The sequence below is a fragment of the Cuculus canorus genome, chromosome 3 (genome assembly GCF_017976375.1).
Source record: "Cuculus canorus isolate bCucCan1 chromosome 3, bCucCan1.pri, whole genome shotgun sequence".
NCBI classification, from domain to species: Eukaryota; Metazoa; Chordata; class Aves; order Cuculiformes; family Cuculidae; genus Cuculus; species Cuculus canorus.
The window spans coordinates 65,539,000-65,564,087 of NC_071403.1; the positions used below are offsets into that span (position 1 = coordinate 65,539,000).

The 25,088-nt window shown below is 39.2% G+C and overlaps 1 protein-coding gene across 4 annotated transcripts in view; it reads right to left on the reverse strand.

Moving 5' to 3' along the window:
• PLD5 (phospholipase D family member 5) overlaps positions 1–25,088 on the reverse strand; it is a 172,284-nt gene that overhangs the window by 20,279 nt on the left and 126,917 nt on the right. For all 4 annotated transcript variants that reach the window (XM_009559421.2, XM_054062896.1, XM_009559428.2 and 1 more), the window contains one exon: positions 21,709–21,836. In XM_009559421.2, coding sequence (XP_009557716.1) covers positions 21,709–21,836 — 128 coding nt within the window. The remainder of the gene's footprint in view (positions 1–21,708; positions 21,837–25,088) is intronic.

Below are 25,088 nucleotides of genomic sequence, written 5' to 3' on the forward strand. Positions count from 1 at the left end.
CCTCATCTGCCTGTAAAACGAAGCATTACCCATGCCTTACTGCTAGCCTCTCCCAATGAACAGACGCACACAGGCACTAGCCCATTTTGCATGGGAACTTCATCCTCCTTTGGGAGCAGTGTCTGCAGGAGCTGAGGTGGTGCCCTGGCTGAGGCCCTGCTCCTTACCTACCTGCAGTGGTTGCACTCAAATCACAGACTGGAACGAAGCCATTTCAAGAGATGTATTTACAGCACAGTAACAAGTTCTGGCTTCCCACAGCGTTGCATCTTGCAGTTGGCTACTCCAGAGGCAAGCACTGATCAAAGCTTTTCCTGCTTCTGAAACCACAATAAGAGCTCCCGCTCCCCCGCCATGTGGATTCCCTGGTACACAATACACGGCTACTCCTTTCCCTCTCAGGGAAATCACAGTAACCACTTTACCCAGCTGCCTGTTTTCTTTAAGATTTTTATGAACCTAAGTTCAAATTTGCCTGAACCTGGAAAATAGATTCAAAGCTATTTGAAGAGTGCAGTGACTTCGATCCTTATTGGGCAGACCTCATTTTCCTAGGAAACAAGGTTCAAAGCCATCCTGTCACCTCATGACCATCTTGGTTTACATGATACATAACCCTGAAATGAAAGCATTACAAACAGTGCATAAGCGTATGCTGTAAAACGCCAGGCATCTCCTTTCTTATAGAACTGCCCCAGCAGGTTTGGAGATGAAAAAAATACTCTGCTTCAGAAGTGTCTTCCACACTGAGCCTGTTTTCACTCCCATACTCTGAGGTGAGGAGAGACTGCTCTTTTTCCAATTAATCACAAAGCCTGTCATCCCGGAGGCATTGCAGAGAGTGGGCAGCAAGGATGTGCTAGTGACAGATTTAGTATGAAGTGGTATGTCATCTAGATAAGGAAAAAGACTTCCTCCTCGGTTTGAGAGCTGCTGTTGTTAAAGACTTTTTTTCCAAAAGTCTCAGACAAGAAGCAGAAAAAAAACCCCATTTATGTTGAAAGAAGCAAAATCTGAGTGTGGCTTCATTTGCAGTGACTGAAACCTACAGCTAAACAACATCTAAGGTATCTGTAAAGGTAGAACCCTTCAGGGCAAGAGCTCTTTAGACAAGAGAAGGATTTCTTTATCCTGAGTTTTAAAAGCAACTCACACAGTAATGAAAACATCAATGTATAATTAATGTGAAGAAATCAAAACCTCAATAAATCTAAGGGAGATAAATCTGAAACGAAAATAAGAAGTCACGAATTTGCCTCAAAACAGAACTGAAATATCTGGATGTTAAAGTTGCACAGTTTCTGTGAGTGACACTTTCAGAGCATTTTCTGGGGGCTGGGGACAGGAATGGTTTTCTGGATAGAGAATTTTGTGTCGTTTCACAAGCGGGTTTTCTTTCCTTCTTTGTTAAGAGCCACCATGAGTGTTCTTCTCAACAAACGAAAAACATGGGAGCTGATTTTCCTTGTTCCCCATGATATTTGTGCAGGGTAATTATTAAACGCTACTAAGGCTTCTGGCCAATAAGGGCTTTCTTAAAGTGCCAGAAAAGTGAATGGCTAAACAAGACTGAAGAAATGGTGACTTATACTCACTGTACAATGATACTCTTAATACAGAAGTCAAGTAAGCTACAAAACGTAACAAATACAACCCAGCTAGAAAAATACTGATTTTTATGGCAAGAGGAGGAATTCCTTACTAGACAGGACAAAGAACAGGATGTCACAAACAGGAATTTCTGCTTATTCTTTTCCCTTGTACATTTGTAGGCAGCATACACAACATCTAAAAAAAACCATGGGAAAAGAACCTAAACAATAAAGTTTACGGACCTATAGCACCGTAAGCTTCATAAACCGAGAAACAATGTTAGCAAGACTTTTCAAATACATTTGGATCATGGGTTAGACAGGGTGTACGATGTGTCCTTAGCCTGCACTGTGCAGATAGACAGTGCATTTTATATTTACCTTAAACAGCACTCCAAGAGACAACCCAACTGTGTAGGCAAGGTACTATTTGACCTACATAAGAGTGGTTCAGAGCTTGCAATATCTGAATTGTGACAAATGTAGCAGGAGGCTTTAGAAAACTTCTTGATAATTTCTTCTAAAGAAAAAAAAAATTAGCAATTGCGCATACTCAAGCCTGATCCTAAAAATGACAGGCAGCTCTCTGGAGGCATTAACTGCCATTTGCCCAAAACCTCTTGCCACCAGCAGGTGCCAGGCATCCATTGCCTGTGCTAGAGAAACACTGGATTAACCGCAGGTGGTCTATTGTACTCTACATTTACTAAGTAGACTTTTTATATAAAGGACTGTTTGTGCATCTGCAACTTGACTATGTTTTAAAACTTATTTTATTATCCTTTCAAACCTTTTTTTAATGACCTATTTCCAAATGAATGACTATGCAAAACCAGCACAAGAGGGCAGAGTAACAGAGCAACAATTTAAGTATGTAGTACTGATAAAATAATTACCATCGCCTAAAAAGACCTAAGACTTTCAATAGATTCTAAAGAAAAAATAATATGTAATATATTAACTGCCACCTTAGAGCCAACCACAGATATTTACAGTGGTAAACACTATGTTTTAATAAAATGTGCTCTCATTATTTGGTTAGCCTGCACTCCAAACACGCAGTTCCTTTTCAACTTTGTTATCAGCCTTGCCTGACCCCTACTGCAAACCTCCCTTATGTTTTTATCTGTTAGCATTTAATGTTCGGTCAATCTTTTCCAACGATAAACAGCATCGTATTCTGTGAAGCTATTCTTCACCTCTCACCAAAACCCGCTAAGCAGATATGTGTGTGCTGGTCCCTCGTTAAGTACAGTGGAGTGGAAGCCTGCGGTGGCAGTGCAGGAGAAGGGCATTCTGATGGGAGTGACCATCACCAACAAAGAGAGAGAAAGAGGTTTGAGAAAGCTAAAAATATTTCTTTGTGTAGTATTGTTTGATGTGGCTGTTGTAGCAGACTTTGCTATATTAGAATTACAGGAGTAACGCTCATCACAAATTCAGTAAGGGTAAGAGACCCCATTCAGAGAGCAATTATTTTCACATAAACTGAAAATGTAACCTGATGCTGAAGAGGCCAAAAAGACTGCAACGGTGCCTGGCTCTTTTCTCAGAAAACCTTTGCAGGTGCAAACCCAAGTACCTCACCTAACACTTCACTAGGAATTGCAAGATACCCTTAAGACAAAATCCTCCCTTCGTGCTTGGCTACTATTGCCATGCAGAGGCTTCAGCCTTGTTATGCTAAAAGTAATTCAGTGAAACCCAAACTCAGCACAGTACTGCTTCTGCTCTGAGATCCACTTTTTCCTTCCATGTTGCTAAGAACATGAGACCTATGCTACTGTTGGGAAATAGTAATAGAGAAGATTAATACAACTGGTAAAGCACTCTATTCTCAGGAATTTTGTAAAACTGTCTAGCTTAAACTATCTGAGAGGGAATAGATGCAAAACTAAAAACAACTTTCGATATCAGTAATCATCCAGAATAATTATTCTTACCTGAATACCCTATTATTTTGAAAACTCCAAACTGCTTTTGAAGATTACTTGAAAAATTCAAACAGATAAAGCTTTGAGATTAACTGTTACAATGAAACTATTGTTCCTGTTTTCTATACACTTCTATTGAATAAATGGTATTTCAAATTCCTAGATTTAACCACTCTCCAGTGAATCACTTTGTCTTTCACATAGATATCTCTTCTGTGGATTTCATATTGCTGTTGTCCAAAGCCAAAGGTTGATTTTCTATCATCTTGGTTTTAAGTGATTTGAAAATAATTGGCAGACAGAATTTCTACTGAACTAGAAAAAAAGTCCCTTCCGCTTGACATGAGAATGCAGTCTCAACCTAACCTAGGAACTCAATCCTATCACTGAAAATGGAAAATCATCATTCAAGTCACTGCACTGGAAATAAATCTGCACATGTGACCAAGAAGATGTGATGCATTCGACAAAGAGTACACCCAGCACTGGCACTGTATGTCAGTATAAAGCCATGACATGCTCTCACTAAAAGAAAGGAAGGGACATAAGCCGCCTGGCTGTATGCCACCGGAACTGATACTTTGTCACAATAGAATACAAGCCCAGCATGATTTTTCTTTTTCAGCCACCCACTCTATTGATACAGAAAACTCAGCAAAAAGCAACCTGTTTGTACAAATAATACAAAAAAAAATGTGTTTAAACCACGGGCCACTCTTTGATGATGTTCATGCTGAACCTAATGTAGCACTAAGAGTAGAAGTTTGGGTTTTCTTACAGCTGTTGATGAAGCTCACAAACCAACCAAGCCTGACACAGGCTCACTACTTGTCAAAGCAAGCCAGAAGGCAGAACTGCATCAGTCAAAAATTCCTTGCTATTTAGACTATCAGCATAATTAATATCACTTGGGATAATCACAGCCTAATTTATCATTTTTCAATTGACTTTTCAGTTTACAGTTTCATTACCCCCTCAAAGCAAGCACAAGTGTCTCTCTAGGGGAAAAGCAAACTTGCAACTGCAAGAAATCATTTTTCCAGGATCATGTTTGATTTATCTCTTGTTATACTGCAGGAAATCTAATTAATGTGAATCCTAATTTGATTCTGTTTCTCTTTTGAACCACAGATTTTGTTCCTTATATCAAAGAAAAGTACAGGCTGAGAAGAAAAGGACCATATTGTGCTGGCCTTCATTTCACTGCTGGCAAGCTGCATCACTTTCAATAGTGGTGTCATACATTAAACAATTCAATAACTCAGTGGAACCATAAAAAAATATTAAAAGGTGAAGTGAAATATACTGCTAGATTCTGGAAAGGCCTGGACTCTCCTTTACCACATGCACACACTTCTGCCTCTTCCCATCTTTCCTGCATTAGAGCCTGTCCTCTCAGCCCTTATCTTGCATTCTCCTCACGCAGCTGGAAATCACAGCACCAGCTCTTAATATTTGTTCTCATCCTATGTGATGCTGCAAGGGGCAGCCTCCATATGTCTTCTGCTGTGTAACACAGAGAGGAGAGTGCAAAGGACTGATCTCAGAATTAAAGCAATATTTATGTTCAAACATTTCTCTCAGAGTGCATAGTTTTTTGGGGGACTTTCAGATTTGTGGGCTTCAGGGAAATGGACAGCACGTAGTTGACTAATTGGATGCATTATTTATAACATTACTGACACACACAGTGGGTTTTCCTTTTGCAAACCGGATAGGAATTGGTGGCAGGTGTGCTGTGGACTCAAACTGGGACAATGACATTGCATATGAATTATTGCTGTAACTGCTGAGCCTTGCCAGACTACCTGATCAGCATTAGAATCCTCTTCTCTTGATGTAAGCAGAAGGCCAAAGGCTCTAATTAATTTTTGACTGAACCTTGATTAAATTCATTGTACAGAGGCTTGAGGTAAGCTAGGAATCCAGCCGGTTTAGATAGATAAAGTAATCAAGTGAAACAGTATACAGGCAGGCCCAGGACAACAGCTAGCCTATATGAAAAGCTGTTTCAGAAATCCATACTTGCTCTTTGCCCTATTCTTTTGAGTAGCCACCTTAGATATTTGTGGGGTTTCTGGCTGTTTTAACATGTAAATGTCTCCTGAAAAGATGCGGTCTCGGTATATTGTCCTAGGAAGAAAACTTGGAATTAAATTAATACATCGTATTTGTGACACTAACAGTAAAATTAGGAACACATTGATTTATGCATCCTTAATTCCCTCTTTCTGCAAAAGCACTATGTTGCATGTACAGGTAGAGGTCATTTGGGTCATCTGAAAAGCCTTGACGAAGTAGTGGATTCAGCTGAGGTGATCACTAGCTGCTTGTTTATTGCATCAGGTCATTACTTCGATGTTTTCTCCTATCTCAGATCATGGCAGACACTGCCCTTATGGATGAAAAATTGTTTTTTTCTAAAGAATGTGTAACAGGCCTTGTGCAATAAACTGAAGTGTTGTATGGAACACTTGTTGTTCATGGAACAGGTAATCTTGAGTGCTATCATGAAGCACACGCAAGAGAACCGGGTGATCAGGCCCAGTCAACATGGGTTTACAAAAGGCAGATCTTGCCAAACTAACCTGATCACCTTCTATGACAAAATCACTCAACTACTGGATGGGGGAAAGGCTGTGGATGTAGTCTTCTTGGACTTCAGTAAAGCCTTTGACACAGTTTCTCACAGCATTCTGCTTCAGAAACTGTCAGCCTCTGGCCTGGACAGGCGCACACTCTCCTGGGTTGAAAACTGGTTGGATGGCCGGGCCCAGAGAGTGGTGGTCAATGGAGTTAACTCCAGCTGGAGGCCAGTCACAAGTGGAGTTCCTCAGGGCTCAGTACTGGGTCCAGCTCTGTTCAATGTCTTTATCAATGACCTGGATGAAGGCATTGAGTGCACCCTCAGCAAGTTTGCAGATGACACTAAGCTGGGAGGAAGTGTCGACCTGCTGGAGGGTAGGGAGGCTCTGCAAAGGGATCTGAACAGGCTGGACTGCTGGGCCGAGACCAATGGGATGAGGTTTAACAAGACCAAATGCCGGGTCCTGCACTTGGGACACAACAACCCTATGCAGCGCTACAGACTGGGGGAAGAATGGCTGGAGAGCTGCACAGAAGAGAAGGACCTGGGGGTGCTGGTTGACAGCCGACTGAACATGAGCCAGCAGTGTGCCCAGGTGGCCAAGAAGGCCAATGGCATCTTGGCTTGTATCAGAAATGGGGTCACCAGCAGGTCCAGGGAGGTTATTCTCCCTCTGTACTCGGCACTGGTGAGACCGCACCTCGAATACTGTGTTCAGTTCTGGGCCCCTCACCACAAGAAGGATGTTGAGGCTCTGGAGCGTGTCCAGAGAAGAGCAACAAAGCTGGTGAGGGGGCTGGAGAACAAGTCTTATGAGGAGCGGCTGAGAGAGCTGGGGTTGTTTAGCCTTGAGAAGAGGAGGCTGAGGGGAGACCTTATTACTCTCTACAACTACCTGAAAGGAGGTTGTGGAGAGGAGGGAGCTGGCCTCTTCTCCCAAGTGACAGGGGACAGGACTAGAGGGAATGGCCTGAAGCTCCGTCAGGGGAGGTTCAGGTTGGATATCAGAAAAAAATTCTTCACAGTAAGAGTCATTGGGTACTGGAACAGGCTGCCCAGGGAGGTGGTCGAGTCGCCTTCCCTGGAGGTGTTTAAGGAACGGGTGGATGAAGTACTTAGGGACATGGTTTAGGGAGTGTTAGGAACGGTTGGACTCGATGATCCAATGGGTCCTTTCCAACCTTGTGTGATTCTGTGATTCTGTGATTCTGTATGCCAAAGATGTCAGAGGTTTAATACGCAAATAAAAGTCAGCATAGCTCTTACCTAAGTTAACAATGAACAGAATGAAGAGGAAAAAAAAACAACATAGAAAAAGTGTGAGACAAGTCTAAGGCTTGGTACCATTTCCATGTGCAATCCTGGGTAATTGTCACTTTACAGGAAAAGAAAAGAAATACCTGGAAAGCTACCTGAAAACATGTTATTCCAATCCAGCATTAACACTAACTTCCAGTCTTAAAACTAGAAGATCATATTTTTTTCTCACAATTTCTTTTTAAACTGAGCTCTTTTTTATGGCACATACAGAGTTGAAGGTAATAAAATGGAAATCACAAGATGACAAAAAATGCTTTCAATATATTATCTTAATAAGCAAAACATATATCATGAAACTGTAGTATATATTCATGGTAGATGCATATGGTATATGTAGATTCTATATGTATGCAGCAGATCTATATACAAAATTATTTTGCTCAATCACAGAAATCTACCATGTCATTACATTTGAAAGAAATGCCTAATAAGTCATTATATTGATTAAAAAAGTCTGACTGACCAACAGACTCACAACTTCAATGACAATGACCCGGTCCTCATGACTTCTGCAGTTTTCTGAAGATACATGTCACATTTCTCTTTGCATGCGCTGCCTTCCCAATACATCTTTCTCAAGCAACTGCTATTCACTTAACAAAGTTAAAAAAGGTGACTGCATGATGACTTCCAAACTAGGCCTTGAAGTTTACGACGACAATATAAAAATCTGAAAAGGTTCAGTGATGCCATTAATTCTCCACATGCATAAGGAAGGAATGCTTTGTCAGAATCTGTTTTGTTCAGCTTGATGACTTATGGATATAGAAAGATGAGATTTTATACAGAACTATAGAACCATTATTCTTTTTGTAGAATGACTGAAATGATTGTCCCTCCTTGTCCTGAATCAGGGAGATTTATGGCACTGTACTCCAGCCTGATTTACTGCGTGTCTTTTTTCCAGTTTACCATGAAAGGAGTCCACTGTTAAAGTGGGAGGTGACCAGGTTGCTGCATTTGCGAACCTTTTGGAATCCAGGCAGTTCTGAAAGAGGATATTTATCTAGAAGGGAACTATTGTCTGTGCAATATCAAAGTGTGTGCATGTGGGTGGAACCAGATATTGTGAGTACATTTTCATGATTATTTTAATGTTGTAATTTTGTTTAGTTGAACAAGACTGATCTGATGGGGTATGCTAACAACTAAATCCCTCTGAGAGGAATCTCCATCCATTCATTAACATCACTGATCAAGATTAGTTGCAGTAAGTTCTTGTGGGAGATGACTGAATAGACTGTGGTGCATTAGCTCCCCCTCAGAGATTCAGCTGGGGTTTAATGAACAAGTTCTCTTTCAGCACAACATAAATCACATTTTTCTTGGAAAGTGGTAGATTTAAAACCATTCATGTAAGCTTATCGATTTTCTTAAGACTCTGTTGATCCAGATGCTAGAACCCTTGGATCAGAGTGTATGACCTGTATCAATATATAGGACAAACAAAATGATTAACGGTTGGGCTCGATAACATTAAGGGTCTTTTCCAACCTAAATGTTTCTGTAATTCTATAAGGCCACACTAGTTTTAAGAGCCGTAACTCTACAGGCATGGCTACCCCTTCCTGCAGCTGCTCAACTCTAGCAATAGCTTCCCCATAAGCCAGCTCTGACACAGAGCAATCTGGCTTAGACTTGAGGACAGATAGGTGCAAGCAGGTCAAGTTCTGCCACTTCTACTTTATGTAGGCTGCCTGCAAGCTAGCTCTGGTGAAGAAACCATAAAACCACCCAAGTACAGCACCTGCACTAGTATACATTAGTACACATTGCCATCTCAGCCTGTCATACTGTTGCAGGATTTCTTAGTCAACACAACAAAAATGAAACTATAGGACTTATACTTCTAGGTGCAACTGACTGGATGATCTATAAATTCCAGCCAAGCTCTTCTGCACTACTGATCAGTGCAGACATGCCTTATAGAGGTGTGCCTGGAACCACTCTCATCACTGTGTCCAATGTCTCTTTTTTACACTTTTTTTTTAAAGGTGAGACACCTCCCTGGTGCACTATTTGTGATGCAATATCTGGGAAATCCTCCCAAACAGTTTTGGTAAATTTCAGTAGCTTAACTCCTGGGTTACTGTGTCTTATCTGTTCAAAGTGGATATTTCATCATTTAGCTCTTTAGGTTTAATATTCATTGATTTACAATTTATTACTGATTACTTGAACACTAGGTAAGCCTGTTCTACAGACTTCCACAGCAAATGAAAGGAAAAAAAAAAAAAAAGAGAAGAACATATATCACTAATTTCAGAGGTCAGAGAGTAATGAGCATACTCCTACAGTTGACAGAAATGAAATGAAAATACACAACAAGCTGTATTTTGCCCTCTCTTAGACACAATGTGGTTGATGCATGTAAGAACAGCGAAAAACAGTGAGAGAAATAATATAAATCAGAATAGCTTTCTAGCACCTCAGAGCCAGGAATCAGCTCTGCATCTAGAGAAACCAGCCAAGTGGAGAAGTCTCTTTGGCTCCAAGTGGAAGGTGAATATACAGCCCCACACTGTTCCCAGTCAATAGATCACAAAACCAAAAGCCCGCAGGAGTAAGGAGGAACCCAGAGCACTATCAGGTGCTAACAGAAACACAGGCAGAACACAAGCATAGCAGCCACGTTATCCCTGTCCCAGTCTGGCTTTAACCAGCCCTCTGTTAGCAGTGCATAGCAATGCTAGCAAGAGACGAATAGCCCATTTGCTTCATTTGTAAATAGTGGATAGTCAGATAATAAATTTTAAGCAGATTAGGCCTAATGGAAAACACTGCTTGTCCTGATTTACTGGATGTAACAAAGTGGCCTGCTTCAGTTAAAGAATAAAACATTTGTCACATCAGACTTTCAAAAATACAAACTTTACACCACGTTAAAGGCAAACTGCAAGTTCTGCTCATTTCCAAGAGCAACACATCTCCCCCAGTCCCCAAGCACCACCAAAAAAAAGAGGAAAGAAAAAAGAAAAGCTGCTATTTTGGAGACAGGTAACAGTAAGCAAACTGCTCTAGATTTGATCAAGGAAGGAGACTCTAGCCAAAAGCTCTTAGTGAAAAAAATAAATACATTTTCAGTGCGTCTTTTGAAGGAGAAGCTGTTAAGATCATCACAAGAGCTCTGACAATCCAACTAGTTTTCTACACTGCAAGAAATAAAAACACAAAAAAAGTATTTAATTTTCAGTACTTTAATATCTACTCAGGCCTGTTTTCTTCACATCTTGTCTCATTCACCTATGCTTGAAGATCTGGGTTGCAATTTTATAATATCTTTTTAACATGAGCTAGTTCTGGAAATAATCCCATTGAAATTATTAGTGGCAAAGATTAGTGGCAAGAGTATTTTTAAGGATTGGATTACAAGGCTAACAATGTATCAAAACTTTTTAGAAGCAGATATTCTCTATTGTATATAAAGAGATATTATTTAACTCAGAAAAACAAATTCAGATAGAACACTGTACTTTCAGTCTAACCTCTACCTATCAGAGCTTGATTTAACTGTGGGATGATGAATTTGAAAAAGCCTTGTTTCATGTTATAGGACACATAACATGTGTCTGCACTCAATTTACTAGCAGTGATATGATAGCGAACACCACTGGGCAGTAAGACAATTAAGGAAATTATTAGAAGATGATGGCTAGGATTTGCAACTGTCTAAAGTGCACATTAGTGTCATAACCATAGTTCATACTAGAAAAACATTAAATGAAATAGAAACTCTCAAAATAACTTTTGCTTGATTGAAAAGATGTAATCCACTAACTGCCAGACAAAGTATCTTATCTCAAAAGGACCAGATGCACGAATACATAAGTTAAAGAGACTCATTTAGATAAAGCTTTTTAAAACAATGACTGAATAGAGCGTTCCTTTTTGCTCTATGCTCTTCTGTAAAGATACGATGCAACTCTCGTTAACAGAAATTTCAAATGTGCAGATCTGCTCTCAGTGATCACTTTGGAGAGGTGGCTCTGCAAGATTTGTGGGAAACCGGGAACAAATGAGAACATCATGATATAGTTTGAAGCATTCAGAAATCCATGATTTATCACATACTGTTTTTATGGAAGGACAATTTTGATTACAACAACGTTCAAGGATATACTTTGAGGGAATGATCCTTCCCCTTTTCCTGAGAGATATATGAATGAATCTCCTCAATGTGACTGGGATGAGACTTTTGAGGAATGAACCTCATGGATTGCTTACAATTTATTTTATCACCCATATGCAATTAAACAGTAGTTGTTCCAATATTCTTACAATTCCAAATTGCCCCAATCCTGCTCTTTTAGATGCATCTCTCAATACCTGAGATATCATATTCATGTCCCATTTTTTTGTCATTGCAGAGTAAGAAGAAAAAGAGGTTAGGGTTTATCAGTCTTTTTGTCACAGAAGATAAGAATATGAGAAGGTGATAGAGAAGAATTCTAACTGCTATTTTTGCCATCTTTTCTCTATATAGTAAGGAAGAGAATCTGAACAATTAAACAGAACCCCTCAGTATCTCTCAATCCAGTTCTGCCCTGTCTGGTGGTAAAAGGTAAGACATGTAGCAGCGCTCCAAGCACTCCTGGAGCCGTCCTGCTTGCAAGCCGTCCTATAGCAAAGTCCAAAAACATAATTCATATTAAAAAAAAATAAAATACTGGCTCATCAGTTTTTACTTTAAAATTGACACACATACACACACAAAGTATATCCTTTGACCAACTGTTTTTTTCCATGTTGTGGTGATTTTTCCTTTTTCTTATTGACTTTTTTTCCTCTAATAATAATAAGATTCTTATTTTAGAAAATTCAGACTCTGATATACTTTCACTGTAAGTATGCACTATTCATAAAAATAATAAAAAGCATAACTTTACTCTATCTACAGATACTTAATAAACCTTTTATGAATAATTAATACTCATGGATACTTTAACATTTCATACAACTAATTAGACTGTTGATTCCACTGATTTATTAACAGAATAAATGAATCTGGCAACTTGTTTCTTATTCTTCAATTTTAAGTGGTAATTCATAATTGCTACAGCTTTCATATACTGTAGAAGCGTGGAAATAAAGCTAAATGCTGGAATAAAGCTAAATGTGTGGAGAAATGGGAATGATTACTCACCACCCTGACTGAGTACAAGGCTTTAAAAGCAAAGTCAGTGGAGATGCAGCATTCACAGAGGCAGCACAGTGTTCATCATAAAGGAATGCAACAAGGATATGTTGCCTTGTGAAGTGTAGATGGAATGTCTGGAGACAGGCGTATGCCAGCTCCTGCTATCAGCAAGGAGCACGATTCCCCTGCAAGGAGCTTGGTACAAATGCCCAATTATTTTCCAAGAAGATGAATTGCAGCTGCTGCTCTGACAATCCAACCCTCCAGCTGACCTGTACTCATTACAATACTAATACACACCTCCATACCTGAGGCTACCTGCATCCCCCTGCCTCTGAGGCAAATCACTCCCATAACTACTCCTACTCCACCAGTCAGCAGAGTTTAACTTCAGTCACTCAAGCTCCACCTAACCTCTACCCAAAGGTACAGGCTGCAATAAAAAAGTAAACAAAGGGGAAAGTGGTGAGGGGAAAATGACATCACAACTTTTGAGAGCAGCTGATGGGCTGGACATCATCTCCCCTCCTGCCAAAACTGAAACGCCATCTGGAGTAAGACCTTTGTGTTATGTGCGCTAAATACATATCTTAATATGCAGCTAATTACTAGTATTTCTCTATACTTTGATCTTAACTACGTATTTCTTACCTATTGCTCCTATCTGTGCTTGTGTGCTTGACTTCCAATGTATTTTCACAAACCACCACTGAACCCTTATTTAGTCACGAATTCTTATAATCAATAATTCTTAATAAAACCTTCTTGTTCATAAAATTCTCAGAAATCCTACTAACCTGTTAAGAGGGATTTAGAGGGAGTTTCTGATTCTGATTTAAACTCAGCAAGCTAGACAAGATTTATTGTCTTTGTGGGATAAGAACCCAGTAAAGCAGCGTAGGGCAAGCTGGACAATGTTAATTGCCCTGCATGATTGCTCAGTGTACCATACTCTGGCAAGCTGGACAGTGTATTTCTGTTCTTGCAATATTCTTGGGAAAAAGGGTTTTTAAGCCCAAGTAATGTGGTGCAGAGTAAGCTGGATAATATTAATCCTTGCTGATTGCTCAGTGTTTGCCACAACTCCAGCAAGCTGGATGGTATGTTTTCATTCTTGCAAGATTTTCAGATAAAGGGCTAAGCGGATTGGTAAACTCTCCTTCCTGAAGTCTCTTGCATTTTCAAACTTACTTCATGACAAGGAGTCAATCCTGAAGAGACAAATATCTTTTAGATAATAACAACCATAATGAAAAAACTAGTCCATAGAGAATTTCTCGTTCACACACTGTCACACGTCTTACCTTCTACAGCATTTTGGCCTTCCTGTAAGTTATTTAACATCTTCCATGCATCAAGTGAAAACCTAACTCCTTCAATAAAACAGATCACTGTTTCCAACCTGATAAACAGTGTTGGGACAGTTTATCTAATTTTCTAATTACCTTAAATTATGTAGATGCGATCAGGATTTTCTTACTTATAACAGCAAGAGAGTAAGAGGAGGATGTAGAGGAAACAGCCTGAATAGGAAAAGTTGTTGTTTAGTAGTCTTGTCAGTACTCAGCTGTCAGATGGGACACTTGAGAAGTGCTCCAAGGTACTGCTGAGAGTAAGCAAGAACAAATAACTGATCCTTTGCAACAGAGATGATTAGATAAACTTCTGGTATTCAAAACACTGCCTGAACTCATTTTCATGAAAGAAGCAAAGTCAAAAAATTCTACTCAAAAGATCAAGTCTAATTTACCAACAATTAATAAGTATTCATAAATATATAGGTGAAGACACCATTTATTATTTGTTCAGTCTCCCTTCTGATGAATTTTTTAAGATGAAGAGAAATCAAATGCCTTTCTGAAGTCTTACTTTGCATTGATGAAAAAAAAAAAATCACACAAAGAATCCAACAGAGGTATAAAATATATGGGGAAAATGAGAGCAAGTTGTTACAGTTGTTTTCTTGTCTTTAAAGTGTGTTTTACACCCTGGCTGTTTTTTCATCCTTAAAAAATTACATCTTGCAGCCATTTAGCTTAAACTAGTCTGAATTTAGAACAATTAGAATCTAAACAATCCAGAAAATATATGGACTCAAGAGGCATCTTAGAAAGAAAAGTCCTCTGCTAGCAGTTTTACACAACTAACTAACAAAAAGAGAAAATCATGCGTCTGCTTAGGAACTTTTCCTCAACGTCTGCTGAGCTAAAATTTAAGTACAACTTTTTGAGATAATGCTTTTAAGATGTCATAGACAAAAAAGACAAATAAGTACCCACAGTGGATCCAGACATTAGGGCTTGTTTATGAAGCAACAAGATGAGACCTTTTGCTACTACTTGGCTGTCTTTCACACTTTCCACCCATACCTTCCCTCCCTGCAGGGAGGTGGCATCTGGCCCAGGATGCTCGGGCAGAAGGTCAGGTCTGTTCCTGCTGTGTGACTGCTCATTGTCACTTGCCTCAGGCACCACCAGCCAAAGTCCCTGGCACATCCCCTGGCTTCCATCTACTCACAGCATCCTGATCTCCAGGATTTCCCACCCTTCCAGGATAGCTCCTCCAGCCAGGAACTTCACCTTCTTCTGTTTGAGTCCCCTTCTCTCTTCCAAGACCACTGCTTTCCGGCACCCCATATCTTTTGGCATGGCAAGACTCACTTTTCCCACAATCTAAACAGTTTCCATGCAAAAACACAAGGTGTGAGCAGAATCATAACAGGTATTTCTGTGTTGTGTCTCTTCAGTAAGTGGAGAACTCTAGACACACCACTTTCATCTAGACCGGGTGTTCACCGACTCCTCCAGCAGGCTTCTGCTTGACGCCTTGAATGTTCAAATCTCGATGCTAACACCCATATATACACCCTACCTCCTACCTGCTAGTATCCATAATTTAAACTTTTTTTTTTTTTTTGCCTACTAAAGTACTTAATATTAGCATGATTCCACTTCCAGTGAAGACAATCAATTAAATTTTACTTGTTTCAATAATTTTCAATCATAGAATCAACCACTGGAAAATTATTTCTTGCACATAAAGCTATTTTTCTGAAGTGGTTCAGCTAATTCATTACAGTTGTTTGCCCACTGGATTCAATTATTCATGTGTGAATAAAACTTTTCCGAAAGTGTGGTTAGTATGAAGGGCTCCAGAAGTGTTTCTTGTGCTGGTTAAAGGTTCTGTCTGTACTACAAACCTCACACTCCTTAACAGAATTAAGGAGGTAAATGCATTTTTAAGCTTTGCTGGAGCTACTGTAGTAAGTCATAGAACAAAAGAAATAGATAAGACTTTTTGTTAGATCTTGCTCTGCAATAATATTATTTTTATGTAACCAACTTATTTTATTTAAGGACGTTAGTAAGCTTGTTAGGAACAAGAAAACAGAATATAGCAATATGGGCACCTCAAACCACAAGTGAAAATTAATTTGCATATGTACAAATATGTAATTTTAGGCATGTTTGCATTAATCCTTTCTCAGCCAAACATTTTAACAAAGGTGCATGTATTTTGCTGAATAAAAATAGATTTCAATATGCTGTTATCTTAAATACATATATCAGTAGGTTGCATGGCTATGGCCCAAACATATTGCCTGGGGTATTCAATGGTACTAACTTCTCAGTATGTGACAGCCTGGGAATTCTGGGAAAATACATTATCAACTGCATCCATTACTAAACACATGTCAGTGAAGTAGGAGTTGGTAGCTGTACAGCTGATCACACAGATCTCCTATATGAAAGAAAAAGTTCAAAATGTGATTTAAAATTTTATTTTAATTTTTGTCCTCTAGTACACTCCCCTAAAACTTATCTGGAAGGCAGAATGGCACCACAAAGAACAACAGACCCTCTCTCCACAAGTTTCTCATAAAGGTGGTAAATCTGAAAGACTTGTTATACAGTTTTGCACCATTTTATCAGTTTACAAAAATGTACCAAAAAGAAACCAGATATGTAGAAAGATTACTTCACTGATAAAATTTTACACACCTTATTATATCTAAGACAGTGGTATCTGTCTAAGAAAGTGGTAAAATCCCTGGCTATTTTTTTTTTAAATGGGTTGATCCTTCTATGATTCTATGTACTTGCCATATATTGCTAACAACAGAGGATGCATCCCTGACACAAAATCTAGAACTGTTAAAGAAAAGAGCAAAATATTTCACTATGAATGAAAAAAAATCTAATTTTTCATTATTTTTTTTTCAGGAAATAAAAAATGTATTTTTCTTTTGCCTGTGAGGTTTGCTTCAAGACTAAGCAAATAGCCAGCATACACGATTTCAGCCAAAATTATTAGGATTTTGGAAAACGTGCAACTTACATGAAACAGTTTTACTTGAAAAGTAACGATCAAACTCAGTAATAGACTGTGCTGTCATCTTTGCCCATAATTTCTAAGATGAGACTCTGGCAAGTATTAAAAATTCGACAGTAAAGGCACAAGGATATATGTGACTTTAAAGGTTATTCCCCAAGTAATATATGCATTACAAAAATCTCTCTCTAAGACAGAAACTTTACGTTTAAAGAAAATACTCGTATTACTTCTTGTCAGTGCTGGCAAATCACTGTTTGGCTTATAAATGTAGAGAGGAATTCTCCACAAAGACTGTAAAAACAGAGCTGACACCTTCGGATATGTAAGTCCTGATGTTGTCTTCTAAGGAGTTGATAAAACTTAAACTATTATTTAAGCTTTAGACTCAGGACCCCAAGAGAAGAATGATGCTAAGAGATTTGGTTTTTTATCCACCCCTTCCCCCGCTTCCCCTCTAAAGGAACAAAATAACAATAAAATCCAGTTATATCTACTACAGCAACCTTGCATAAGTATTCTCTAGTATGCTGAGCTGCTATATGTTCTATGCCACTATATCACAAAAGTATTTCTACATCTTCAGGATCCCAGCAAGCAGGAGGCAGGAAGGCCTACAGCCCGGTCTATAGCCCAGGGTGAAACATCATAGCGATCTGCTGCATCTCTAGTGCAACTCCCACACCAGCGAAGCAGGCAGGTGCTCCTGGTGAATCATGCAGTGAACATGCATGCAAAGCTTCAGTAATAAACATGCACGTAGAAAATACAGGGGAAGGTAAGTGAAAAAACACAACCATAAAATATTGAGCTTTTCCTTGCATTTTAGATATTATCAGATGAAAAACTAGACGCACTCACATAATTTACGCAGGAACTGTCCTGCTGAATGACAACACTGTTAACTACAGGGTGACTGACTCATACTGAATGTTTTGATTGAGTGAGATGACAACTGCTGTGCTCAATAGGCCAAAGCACCATATGTTTCTAGAATAACAGAGACCTACTTTATTCTGTGGTTTGCTGTCAAGGTCTAGCAATACTGATTGAAGTGGTCTGCTGATTCAATAACCACAGTACTGCTACTCTAAAAGCAGGATGAGCCTTTAAAGAGAATGTATGTGCCTAATCAACAGCCCAGTCTGCCTTTCCACGGTTCTTTCCCTGCAGGTAAACCAGGATGTAACAGGAAATGTGCAGTGACATCAGCAGAGAGTTCTCTGCCTTCCACTGCAAAACTACAGAAGCCTTATTCTGCTAAATGCAGGCAGCACAAGCGAAAGGGCACAGGGATGGATCTGACCAGGTCTGGCACTGTCTGCTCCACTACGTCCCAGTTAAACTCAATCCTTACTCATTTAAGCAGAGTGGAGTGGGACCCGATCTCTCATTTGCAGCTAATTTGGAAAGAAAACCTGTGCAAGACGTGTTTCCCCAATGAGAGCTCCGCTCACTGTTGGGTTTAAGATTAGGTCCTACGTGTGTGCAAAGCATTTTCCACGAGGAAAGCACTCAGAAAAAACCACAGAAACATAAAATAGTTTGGGTTGGAAGGGACCTTAAAGACGATCTAGTTCCAATCCCGCTGCCATGGGCAGGGACACGTTCCACTAGATCAGGTTGCTCAAAGCCTCATCCAGCCTGACCTTGAACACCTCCAGGGATCGGGGCATTCTTGACTTCTCTGGGCAACCCATTCCAGTGCCTCACCACCCTCAGAGTAAAAATCTAATCTCTAATCTAAATCTTCCCTTTCAGCTTGAAAACTAGCCCTTTTCTTATCACTACACTTCCTGATAAAGAGCCCATCCCCCAGCTTTCCTGTAGACCCCCTTGAAGTACTGGAAGGCTGTCATAACATCGCCCTGGAGCCTTCTCTTCTCTTGGCTAAATAAGCCCAACTCTGCCAGTTTGTCCTCCTATGTGAGGTGCTCCAGCCCTCTGATCATCTCTGCGGCCCTCTTCTGAACTCACTCTAACAGATCTATGTCCTTCCTGTGCTGAGGACTCCAGAACTGAATGCAGTACTGCAGGTTAGGTCTCATGAGAGCAGAGCAGAGGGGCAGAATCACCTTCCTTGACTTGCTGGCCACGCTTCTTTTGGTGCAGCCCAGGATATGGTTGGCTTTCTGGACTGCATGTGCACATTGCCAGCACATGTTCAGCTTCTCATCAACAGCACCCTCAAGTCTTTCTCTTAAGGGCTACTCTCCATCTGGTCTCCACCCAGCCTGTATTTGTGCTTGGGATTGCCCCAACCCAGCTGCAGGACCTTGCACTTGGCCTTGTTGAATGTCATGAGGCTTGCAGAGGAGCAGTTCTCAAGCTTATCAAGGTCCTTTTGTATGGCATCTTTCCAGCACATTAACCATGGCACACAGCTTGGTGCTGTCGGCAAATTTGCTGAGGTTGTCCTCAATCCCACTGTCCATGTCTCAGACAAAGAAGTTAAAAAACACTGGTTCCAATACTGACCCCTGCGGAATGCCACTCATAACCAGTCTCCTTTTGGACATTGAGTTGTCAGAGTTCAGACAGAGTTCTGTGGTTATTTGGTCTCTTATGTGAAAATAAAGGGTCAAGACAGATTATTATTTTAGGACTGTGCATCAGATCTCTTTGACAGTTGCCATGACCTATTAACCTGTAACACTGGGGTAAGGGAATTGGATACTCATGTCTGATGTCAACAGCAGCCATGCATTTCCTTAGACTCTTCTGAAACCAGAGCGTACATTTCTCAACTTACTGAAAGCAGATTCTCTTTAACTGCAACTATGAGAGATTATTTTTTTTTCTCTGTACAATATTCTTCTGGGCTTCATCTTATCTCTCTCTCTAAAAATATACTACTATACGACAGTAAGATGAAAAACATCTCCAAATGCATGCTGAAAGGGGAATGATAAAATTAACAGCGAGGAATCACATTTGAAACACTAGGCCACAAATAACTCAGAGTTTAATGTAGGTATGCTAACAGGAGTTAAGATTTACTTCATTATGAGAAGAACAAACCCGCAAGGAATTTTAGCATGTGTGATGAAGGTCATAAACACAATCATTAAAATATTTTCAACTAATCTGTATGGTAGAAGTGGTTCTTCTCTTCATATTTATTATTTCCACTGGTACTCAAAACTCCAGTTAGAAGAGGCTTCAAAATTAAAACACAGCATAAACTATTTATAAACTAGGTAGTTCTGTGGAACGCTATTTCATTTATGACCTACAAACAGCATAGCTCATAAGGCATAGACAATGCATATACTGGCCCAAAGCCCTAACTGTATATTGTTACATTGACTAAGAATACATAATCTTCTTGACCAAGACTTTCTCTGGTTTTACGACAACATCCTCTTTCCTATATTTTCCAGATTTCTTTATAAACATTAAAAAAGTTACTTTTTAACTAAATGAATACACATAGGAACAGCAATAATGTATTTACTTCACTCTTTCTTTGCTAAAATATTTGGTTTGTTTCTATTCAGACATTCAGCCTCTTTGCTCAAAACAAACCTTAAAAACTTCAACATAACCAACGCACACCTCCTTTACAAAATCATTAAAACCTAAGTTCAAAATAGTTCATGTGTTTCTGAGATTATGCTCATATTTAGAAAGTAAATATGCCTTAGAAAGTACCTTACTGCAAGTAGTAAGTACCTAGGACTGCTTCTCTCTCACTCTCTGTTGTGCATTTGAATTACTGAAATCTAAAAGTAGAGGTTCCACTCCCTAAATATGACCCCACACCCTAATTATCACCAACGCCAGCTCACACAGTCAGTGGCATATAGCAAAAATGAACTTACAGACTTAATTCTGAAACAGCTGGGGAAAGATAAAATGCTACAGATATCTACAAGAAGACAAATAAGATGCTTTACTGATGAATTATTAGGTTGGTGTGGATAGACAGTCTACAGAACAGGACTTATACTTTACCTGAGAAAGATGTAGGTGTTTTATTTCAACTTACGAATACCCTTTTGGTGTTTTGGATGGAATAAAATCTAAAAATGAGAAATCTACTTTTCTCACATCATGTATTTTGCTGTTCTAACATACCCTCAATTTTATCACATGTATTCTTTTACTATGATCAGCAGCGGTAAATAAATTATTTCCATAATGCTTCTTCAAAATGGTCATGGACGGCAGAGTCCTCAGCACAACTTGTTACTAGAGGCCTTAGTGTACATCCTTAAGCCCGCTTTGTTTATATGGAAATAAAAGATGGGATTCTCTCTTGATACATACAGCCTTCAATGACCTTATACTATTTAACTTTATGTACCCATAAATCTCTCCATCCCCAGAGATGGTGGGTATTGCACCATACTTCCAAATGGATGGACAGGTTATATTTCCAAATTTTGCTTATTTAAATGGCAGATGAGAAGGACTGGGTCATGCACACAATACCAAGGAGCTTCCATTCCTTTTCCCAACAAGTTTTCTTGCTTTTATTTTTTAAGTAAACTAGAACTTACAATCTTCAAAAAATGATTGCAGAAATCAAAAAAGGCAATCATACTTTTCAAATTTAACTGAAAGCATAACTGCTGAGGATAGCTATTCTAATGAAAAGAAGTAAAATTTACAGTAATACACTTTTGCCAACACAGAAGAGTCATCAAAACCATGCCAGCACAGTTTTTGATGCTAACACTTCTGCAAGTAAACTATCAGAAGAAGAAAGCTGTAAGTCTTCACTGTCTAGTCTCAAAAGATTACTTTCCCCCCCCTCTTCATACCCTCAAAGGTATACAATTATTTTTTCAAGTAAATTACCTGTCCCAATGATCTCCAGTCTAGGCTGGCACTTCCAATGTACACATGCTGTTTATCAACAATCCAGAAAGATGACTGAAGCCGACCTTCGTTATATGCTGACATGTTCATATACAACACTTCAGCACCTAGAGATTTAAAGATAAAATAATAAATAGCACTGTTTAAAAGAATGTAATTCACATTATTAAAAGAAAGAAACAAGTTCACATTTCAGGCCCTCAGCTTCCATAACTAGTGAAGGATGTAATTAAACATACCAGTAAGATTTAAAAGCAATGATAAACAGTGTTACTGTCCCACTGCTTAAGACCTTAATTAACATATATTCCAGAAAAGAACATATAGGGAACATTTACATCATTTATACTGTTCACATAATTTTCTTCCACTCTAGAACCAAATAACTGCTATTTTTTCCAGCAGTGTACTGTTCTACAAACTGTTTATTTTTAAAGGTCTATTTTGTAACTCAAACCTGCTACATATTATAATAATGAGCTTCAAAATACAAACCAAATTACAACCCCTTCCTGAAAAGCAGACTCTGCTCCTTTTCCCTGTGCAATGGTTTGAGCAGGTAGCCTATGGTGCACTGTCACATGGAACAGACCCCAACAAGAGGATCAGGGGTGGAGAATTAAGGAGTAAGAAAAAAAGTAAAGGCCTAAAGCATGCTGAAACTGCTGTCAATCCTGCTAATCTGTGACATTCAACCTACCACTCGGAATTGCACAATTTAAAAAAGGACAATAGGCCACTAAAATCAAACAAGCTACTTGTTGAATAAAAGCACATTGGCTCCATCACATCAGCAGGGATGTCTGAGTTGCTCCCCTCAGTATGTTTGCAGGACTAAATCCAGGATATACTTATTACTAGCTGAATTTAGGGGGATTTCTCATATCACCATTGTTCTTTCAGTGCTCCAGTGTTTGTAAGATCAGGTGATTAATCTGAACTAATCATTGCTGTGAGTAATTTAAAGTAACTCATTTGTCTTCATATTTCAAACATGACAGTAAACAGGGAAGAGAAGTGACAGTAAGCAGCAGCCTGGAGTAAGGGTACCAGTCATCTCATTCATGGAAACATCAGCACCATGAATTCCAGTAATGTTTATATATGGGTCACAACTTCAAAAGAATTCTAGGATACCTAGGGAACTAAAATGTATATTTTTAATCTAACCTTCTACTCCTGACCTTCTAAGAAACACTTGAGTCACAATTTTAAGCAACAGTTACTAGTGTTGTTTTACTACGAAAACTGCAATTCTCCCTTGAATGAATTATTCCGGAAGTTTAGGCATCAAGAGAAAAAAAGAAAAATCAGATATGGTGACACTTTACATGAAGCACCAAACATGCAACATAAGATTTGGAGCAACTGACAGAATTTGGCTCATTGTATAATTATATGTAGTGCAACCCAGGTACCTTTAAACTTTTGCCTAAGTATCACCCATCCACATCCATCTATGCTTAGAAACAAGGCTATTTTCCAATATTCCTTGGAACATGTTGCTGCTGATTTTCAGTCATGCATTAATGAGCTGAACTGTGCTAATTAATGAGACAATGTGTATGAATTAGAGAAGAAATCAGAAAATACAATAGCAGGTATTAAAAGGTTTAAATTGGTTTTGTGATGAATAAACAAACCAAACACAACTCCTGCTGGCTAGGAAAAACAATCCTGTAAGGCACTAAACTTCTAGCTACTTGTCTGAAAATGGTGCTTAAAATCAAACTTAAAATAGTAATTTGCCTTGATCGTATTTTCTTTCCATACATCCAATTTACAACACTAAATAGCAGTATGAGTGTAACACCCACAACACACCTACATCCAGTAGGTTATTAATGAAACGTTAGGATTTTTGTACGGGAAAGGTGAAAGAGTCTGAAGCAATAATAAGCTTCCTTCTCATAACTGAGAGCCTAAAACAAATACAGTTTCAAAACTTTTTTGAAATATCCTATGCTGAACAAAAATGCTGACTGCCCAAGTTACAACAGGAGCCCATTTAACCAGTAATGCTAATGTTTAAGTACCAGACATTGTCAGTAACCTGACACAAAATTCAAATGTTGTAAGATGCCAGGATTTGTGGGCAGTTTAGACATGGGCATAAGCAGTGGGATGAGACTACCACTCTAAAATATAATCCAGGCTTCAATTATTTAAACATTGAATGTAGCAGTGCAGGAGATGCTGCTGTCATACATACCATTAAAATAAAAACCTGGAACTCAACTCCTTTGCTTTCTGAAAACAACCAAATCATAAGGCTTAGGAAACTGTATCTCCCAAGTTGATTTTTATAAGTCACATATTGGAAGCAGCAGCTGCTGTGCAGCCTATTAATGAGCCCTTAACTTTTGATTAAAAGTAACAAGCATCAGTATTGACAATTGCCTCTGTTCTAGAAGCCCTTGAGATGTTTTGTTAAAATAGGCTTATCGGGCCTTCCACACAATCCATAAACCCTAGCGTGGTCCAGGTCCAATGTGGAAATTAAACTGGACTGATCAATATGTGAAGCTGTAACAGAACTCCCTATCACGCTGTGGTCTCAATTACCCAAAGCTGTGGGTCTACTGAGTTCAAGCAGAAGTCATAATTTGTAGACTTGATTGCTAACGTAGATGTCAGACCAGTGAAAACATAAATATAACAATTTTACTTCACTGAAGATTAAACTGCAGGGTGAGATGTTAGAGAAAACTAGTGCTGTCACTTACACATTCAAGTGGATTTGCCTGTGCCATTAAATTGTGCACTGTAAAGGCTGGGCCAATTGCACTCTTCCTGCAGGAAAAAAACCAGACCGCTGTAGGGATCAAAGCATGCTTTAAGTAACAGACATTTCTCTGCGTACTTTCTCTTTTAGGTGGGGCATTTTTACACTCTTAAAAGGGAGATGACTGATGCAGTCTGAAATGCACAGAGGGGACTCTGTCATTGAGAGCCTGGACCTTCTCCATGAGATGGAAACTCAGCCCCTGAGAGGTGTCAGACTTCTGCTCAGGCTCTTTCTCTGTCTCATAATGGAGGAATAATAAAGAAGACAACAGTAGCCTTGCAACAAGACTGAATTTTCATTCATTTTCCAAAGAAATTCAGTTCCCAAAGGAATTCCAAAGAAGAAGGCAGGCACAAGCAAGCGCCACTTACCATTCCTAGCCTTGCAGCATCCAATTTGGTCTAGCTGCCTGCTCCCAGGTACTCCACTAATGATGTTATGGAGGTCACAGGGCAAGCCTGACTTCAAGAATGGGATCTTTAGCCTAGGACTTTTTGTACACATTTGAGTGAAAATACTCTAAGCAGTTAGCAGGAGACTTTACATATATATGCTCTATTAAAAAAAACTG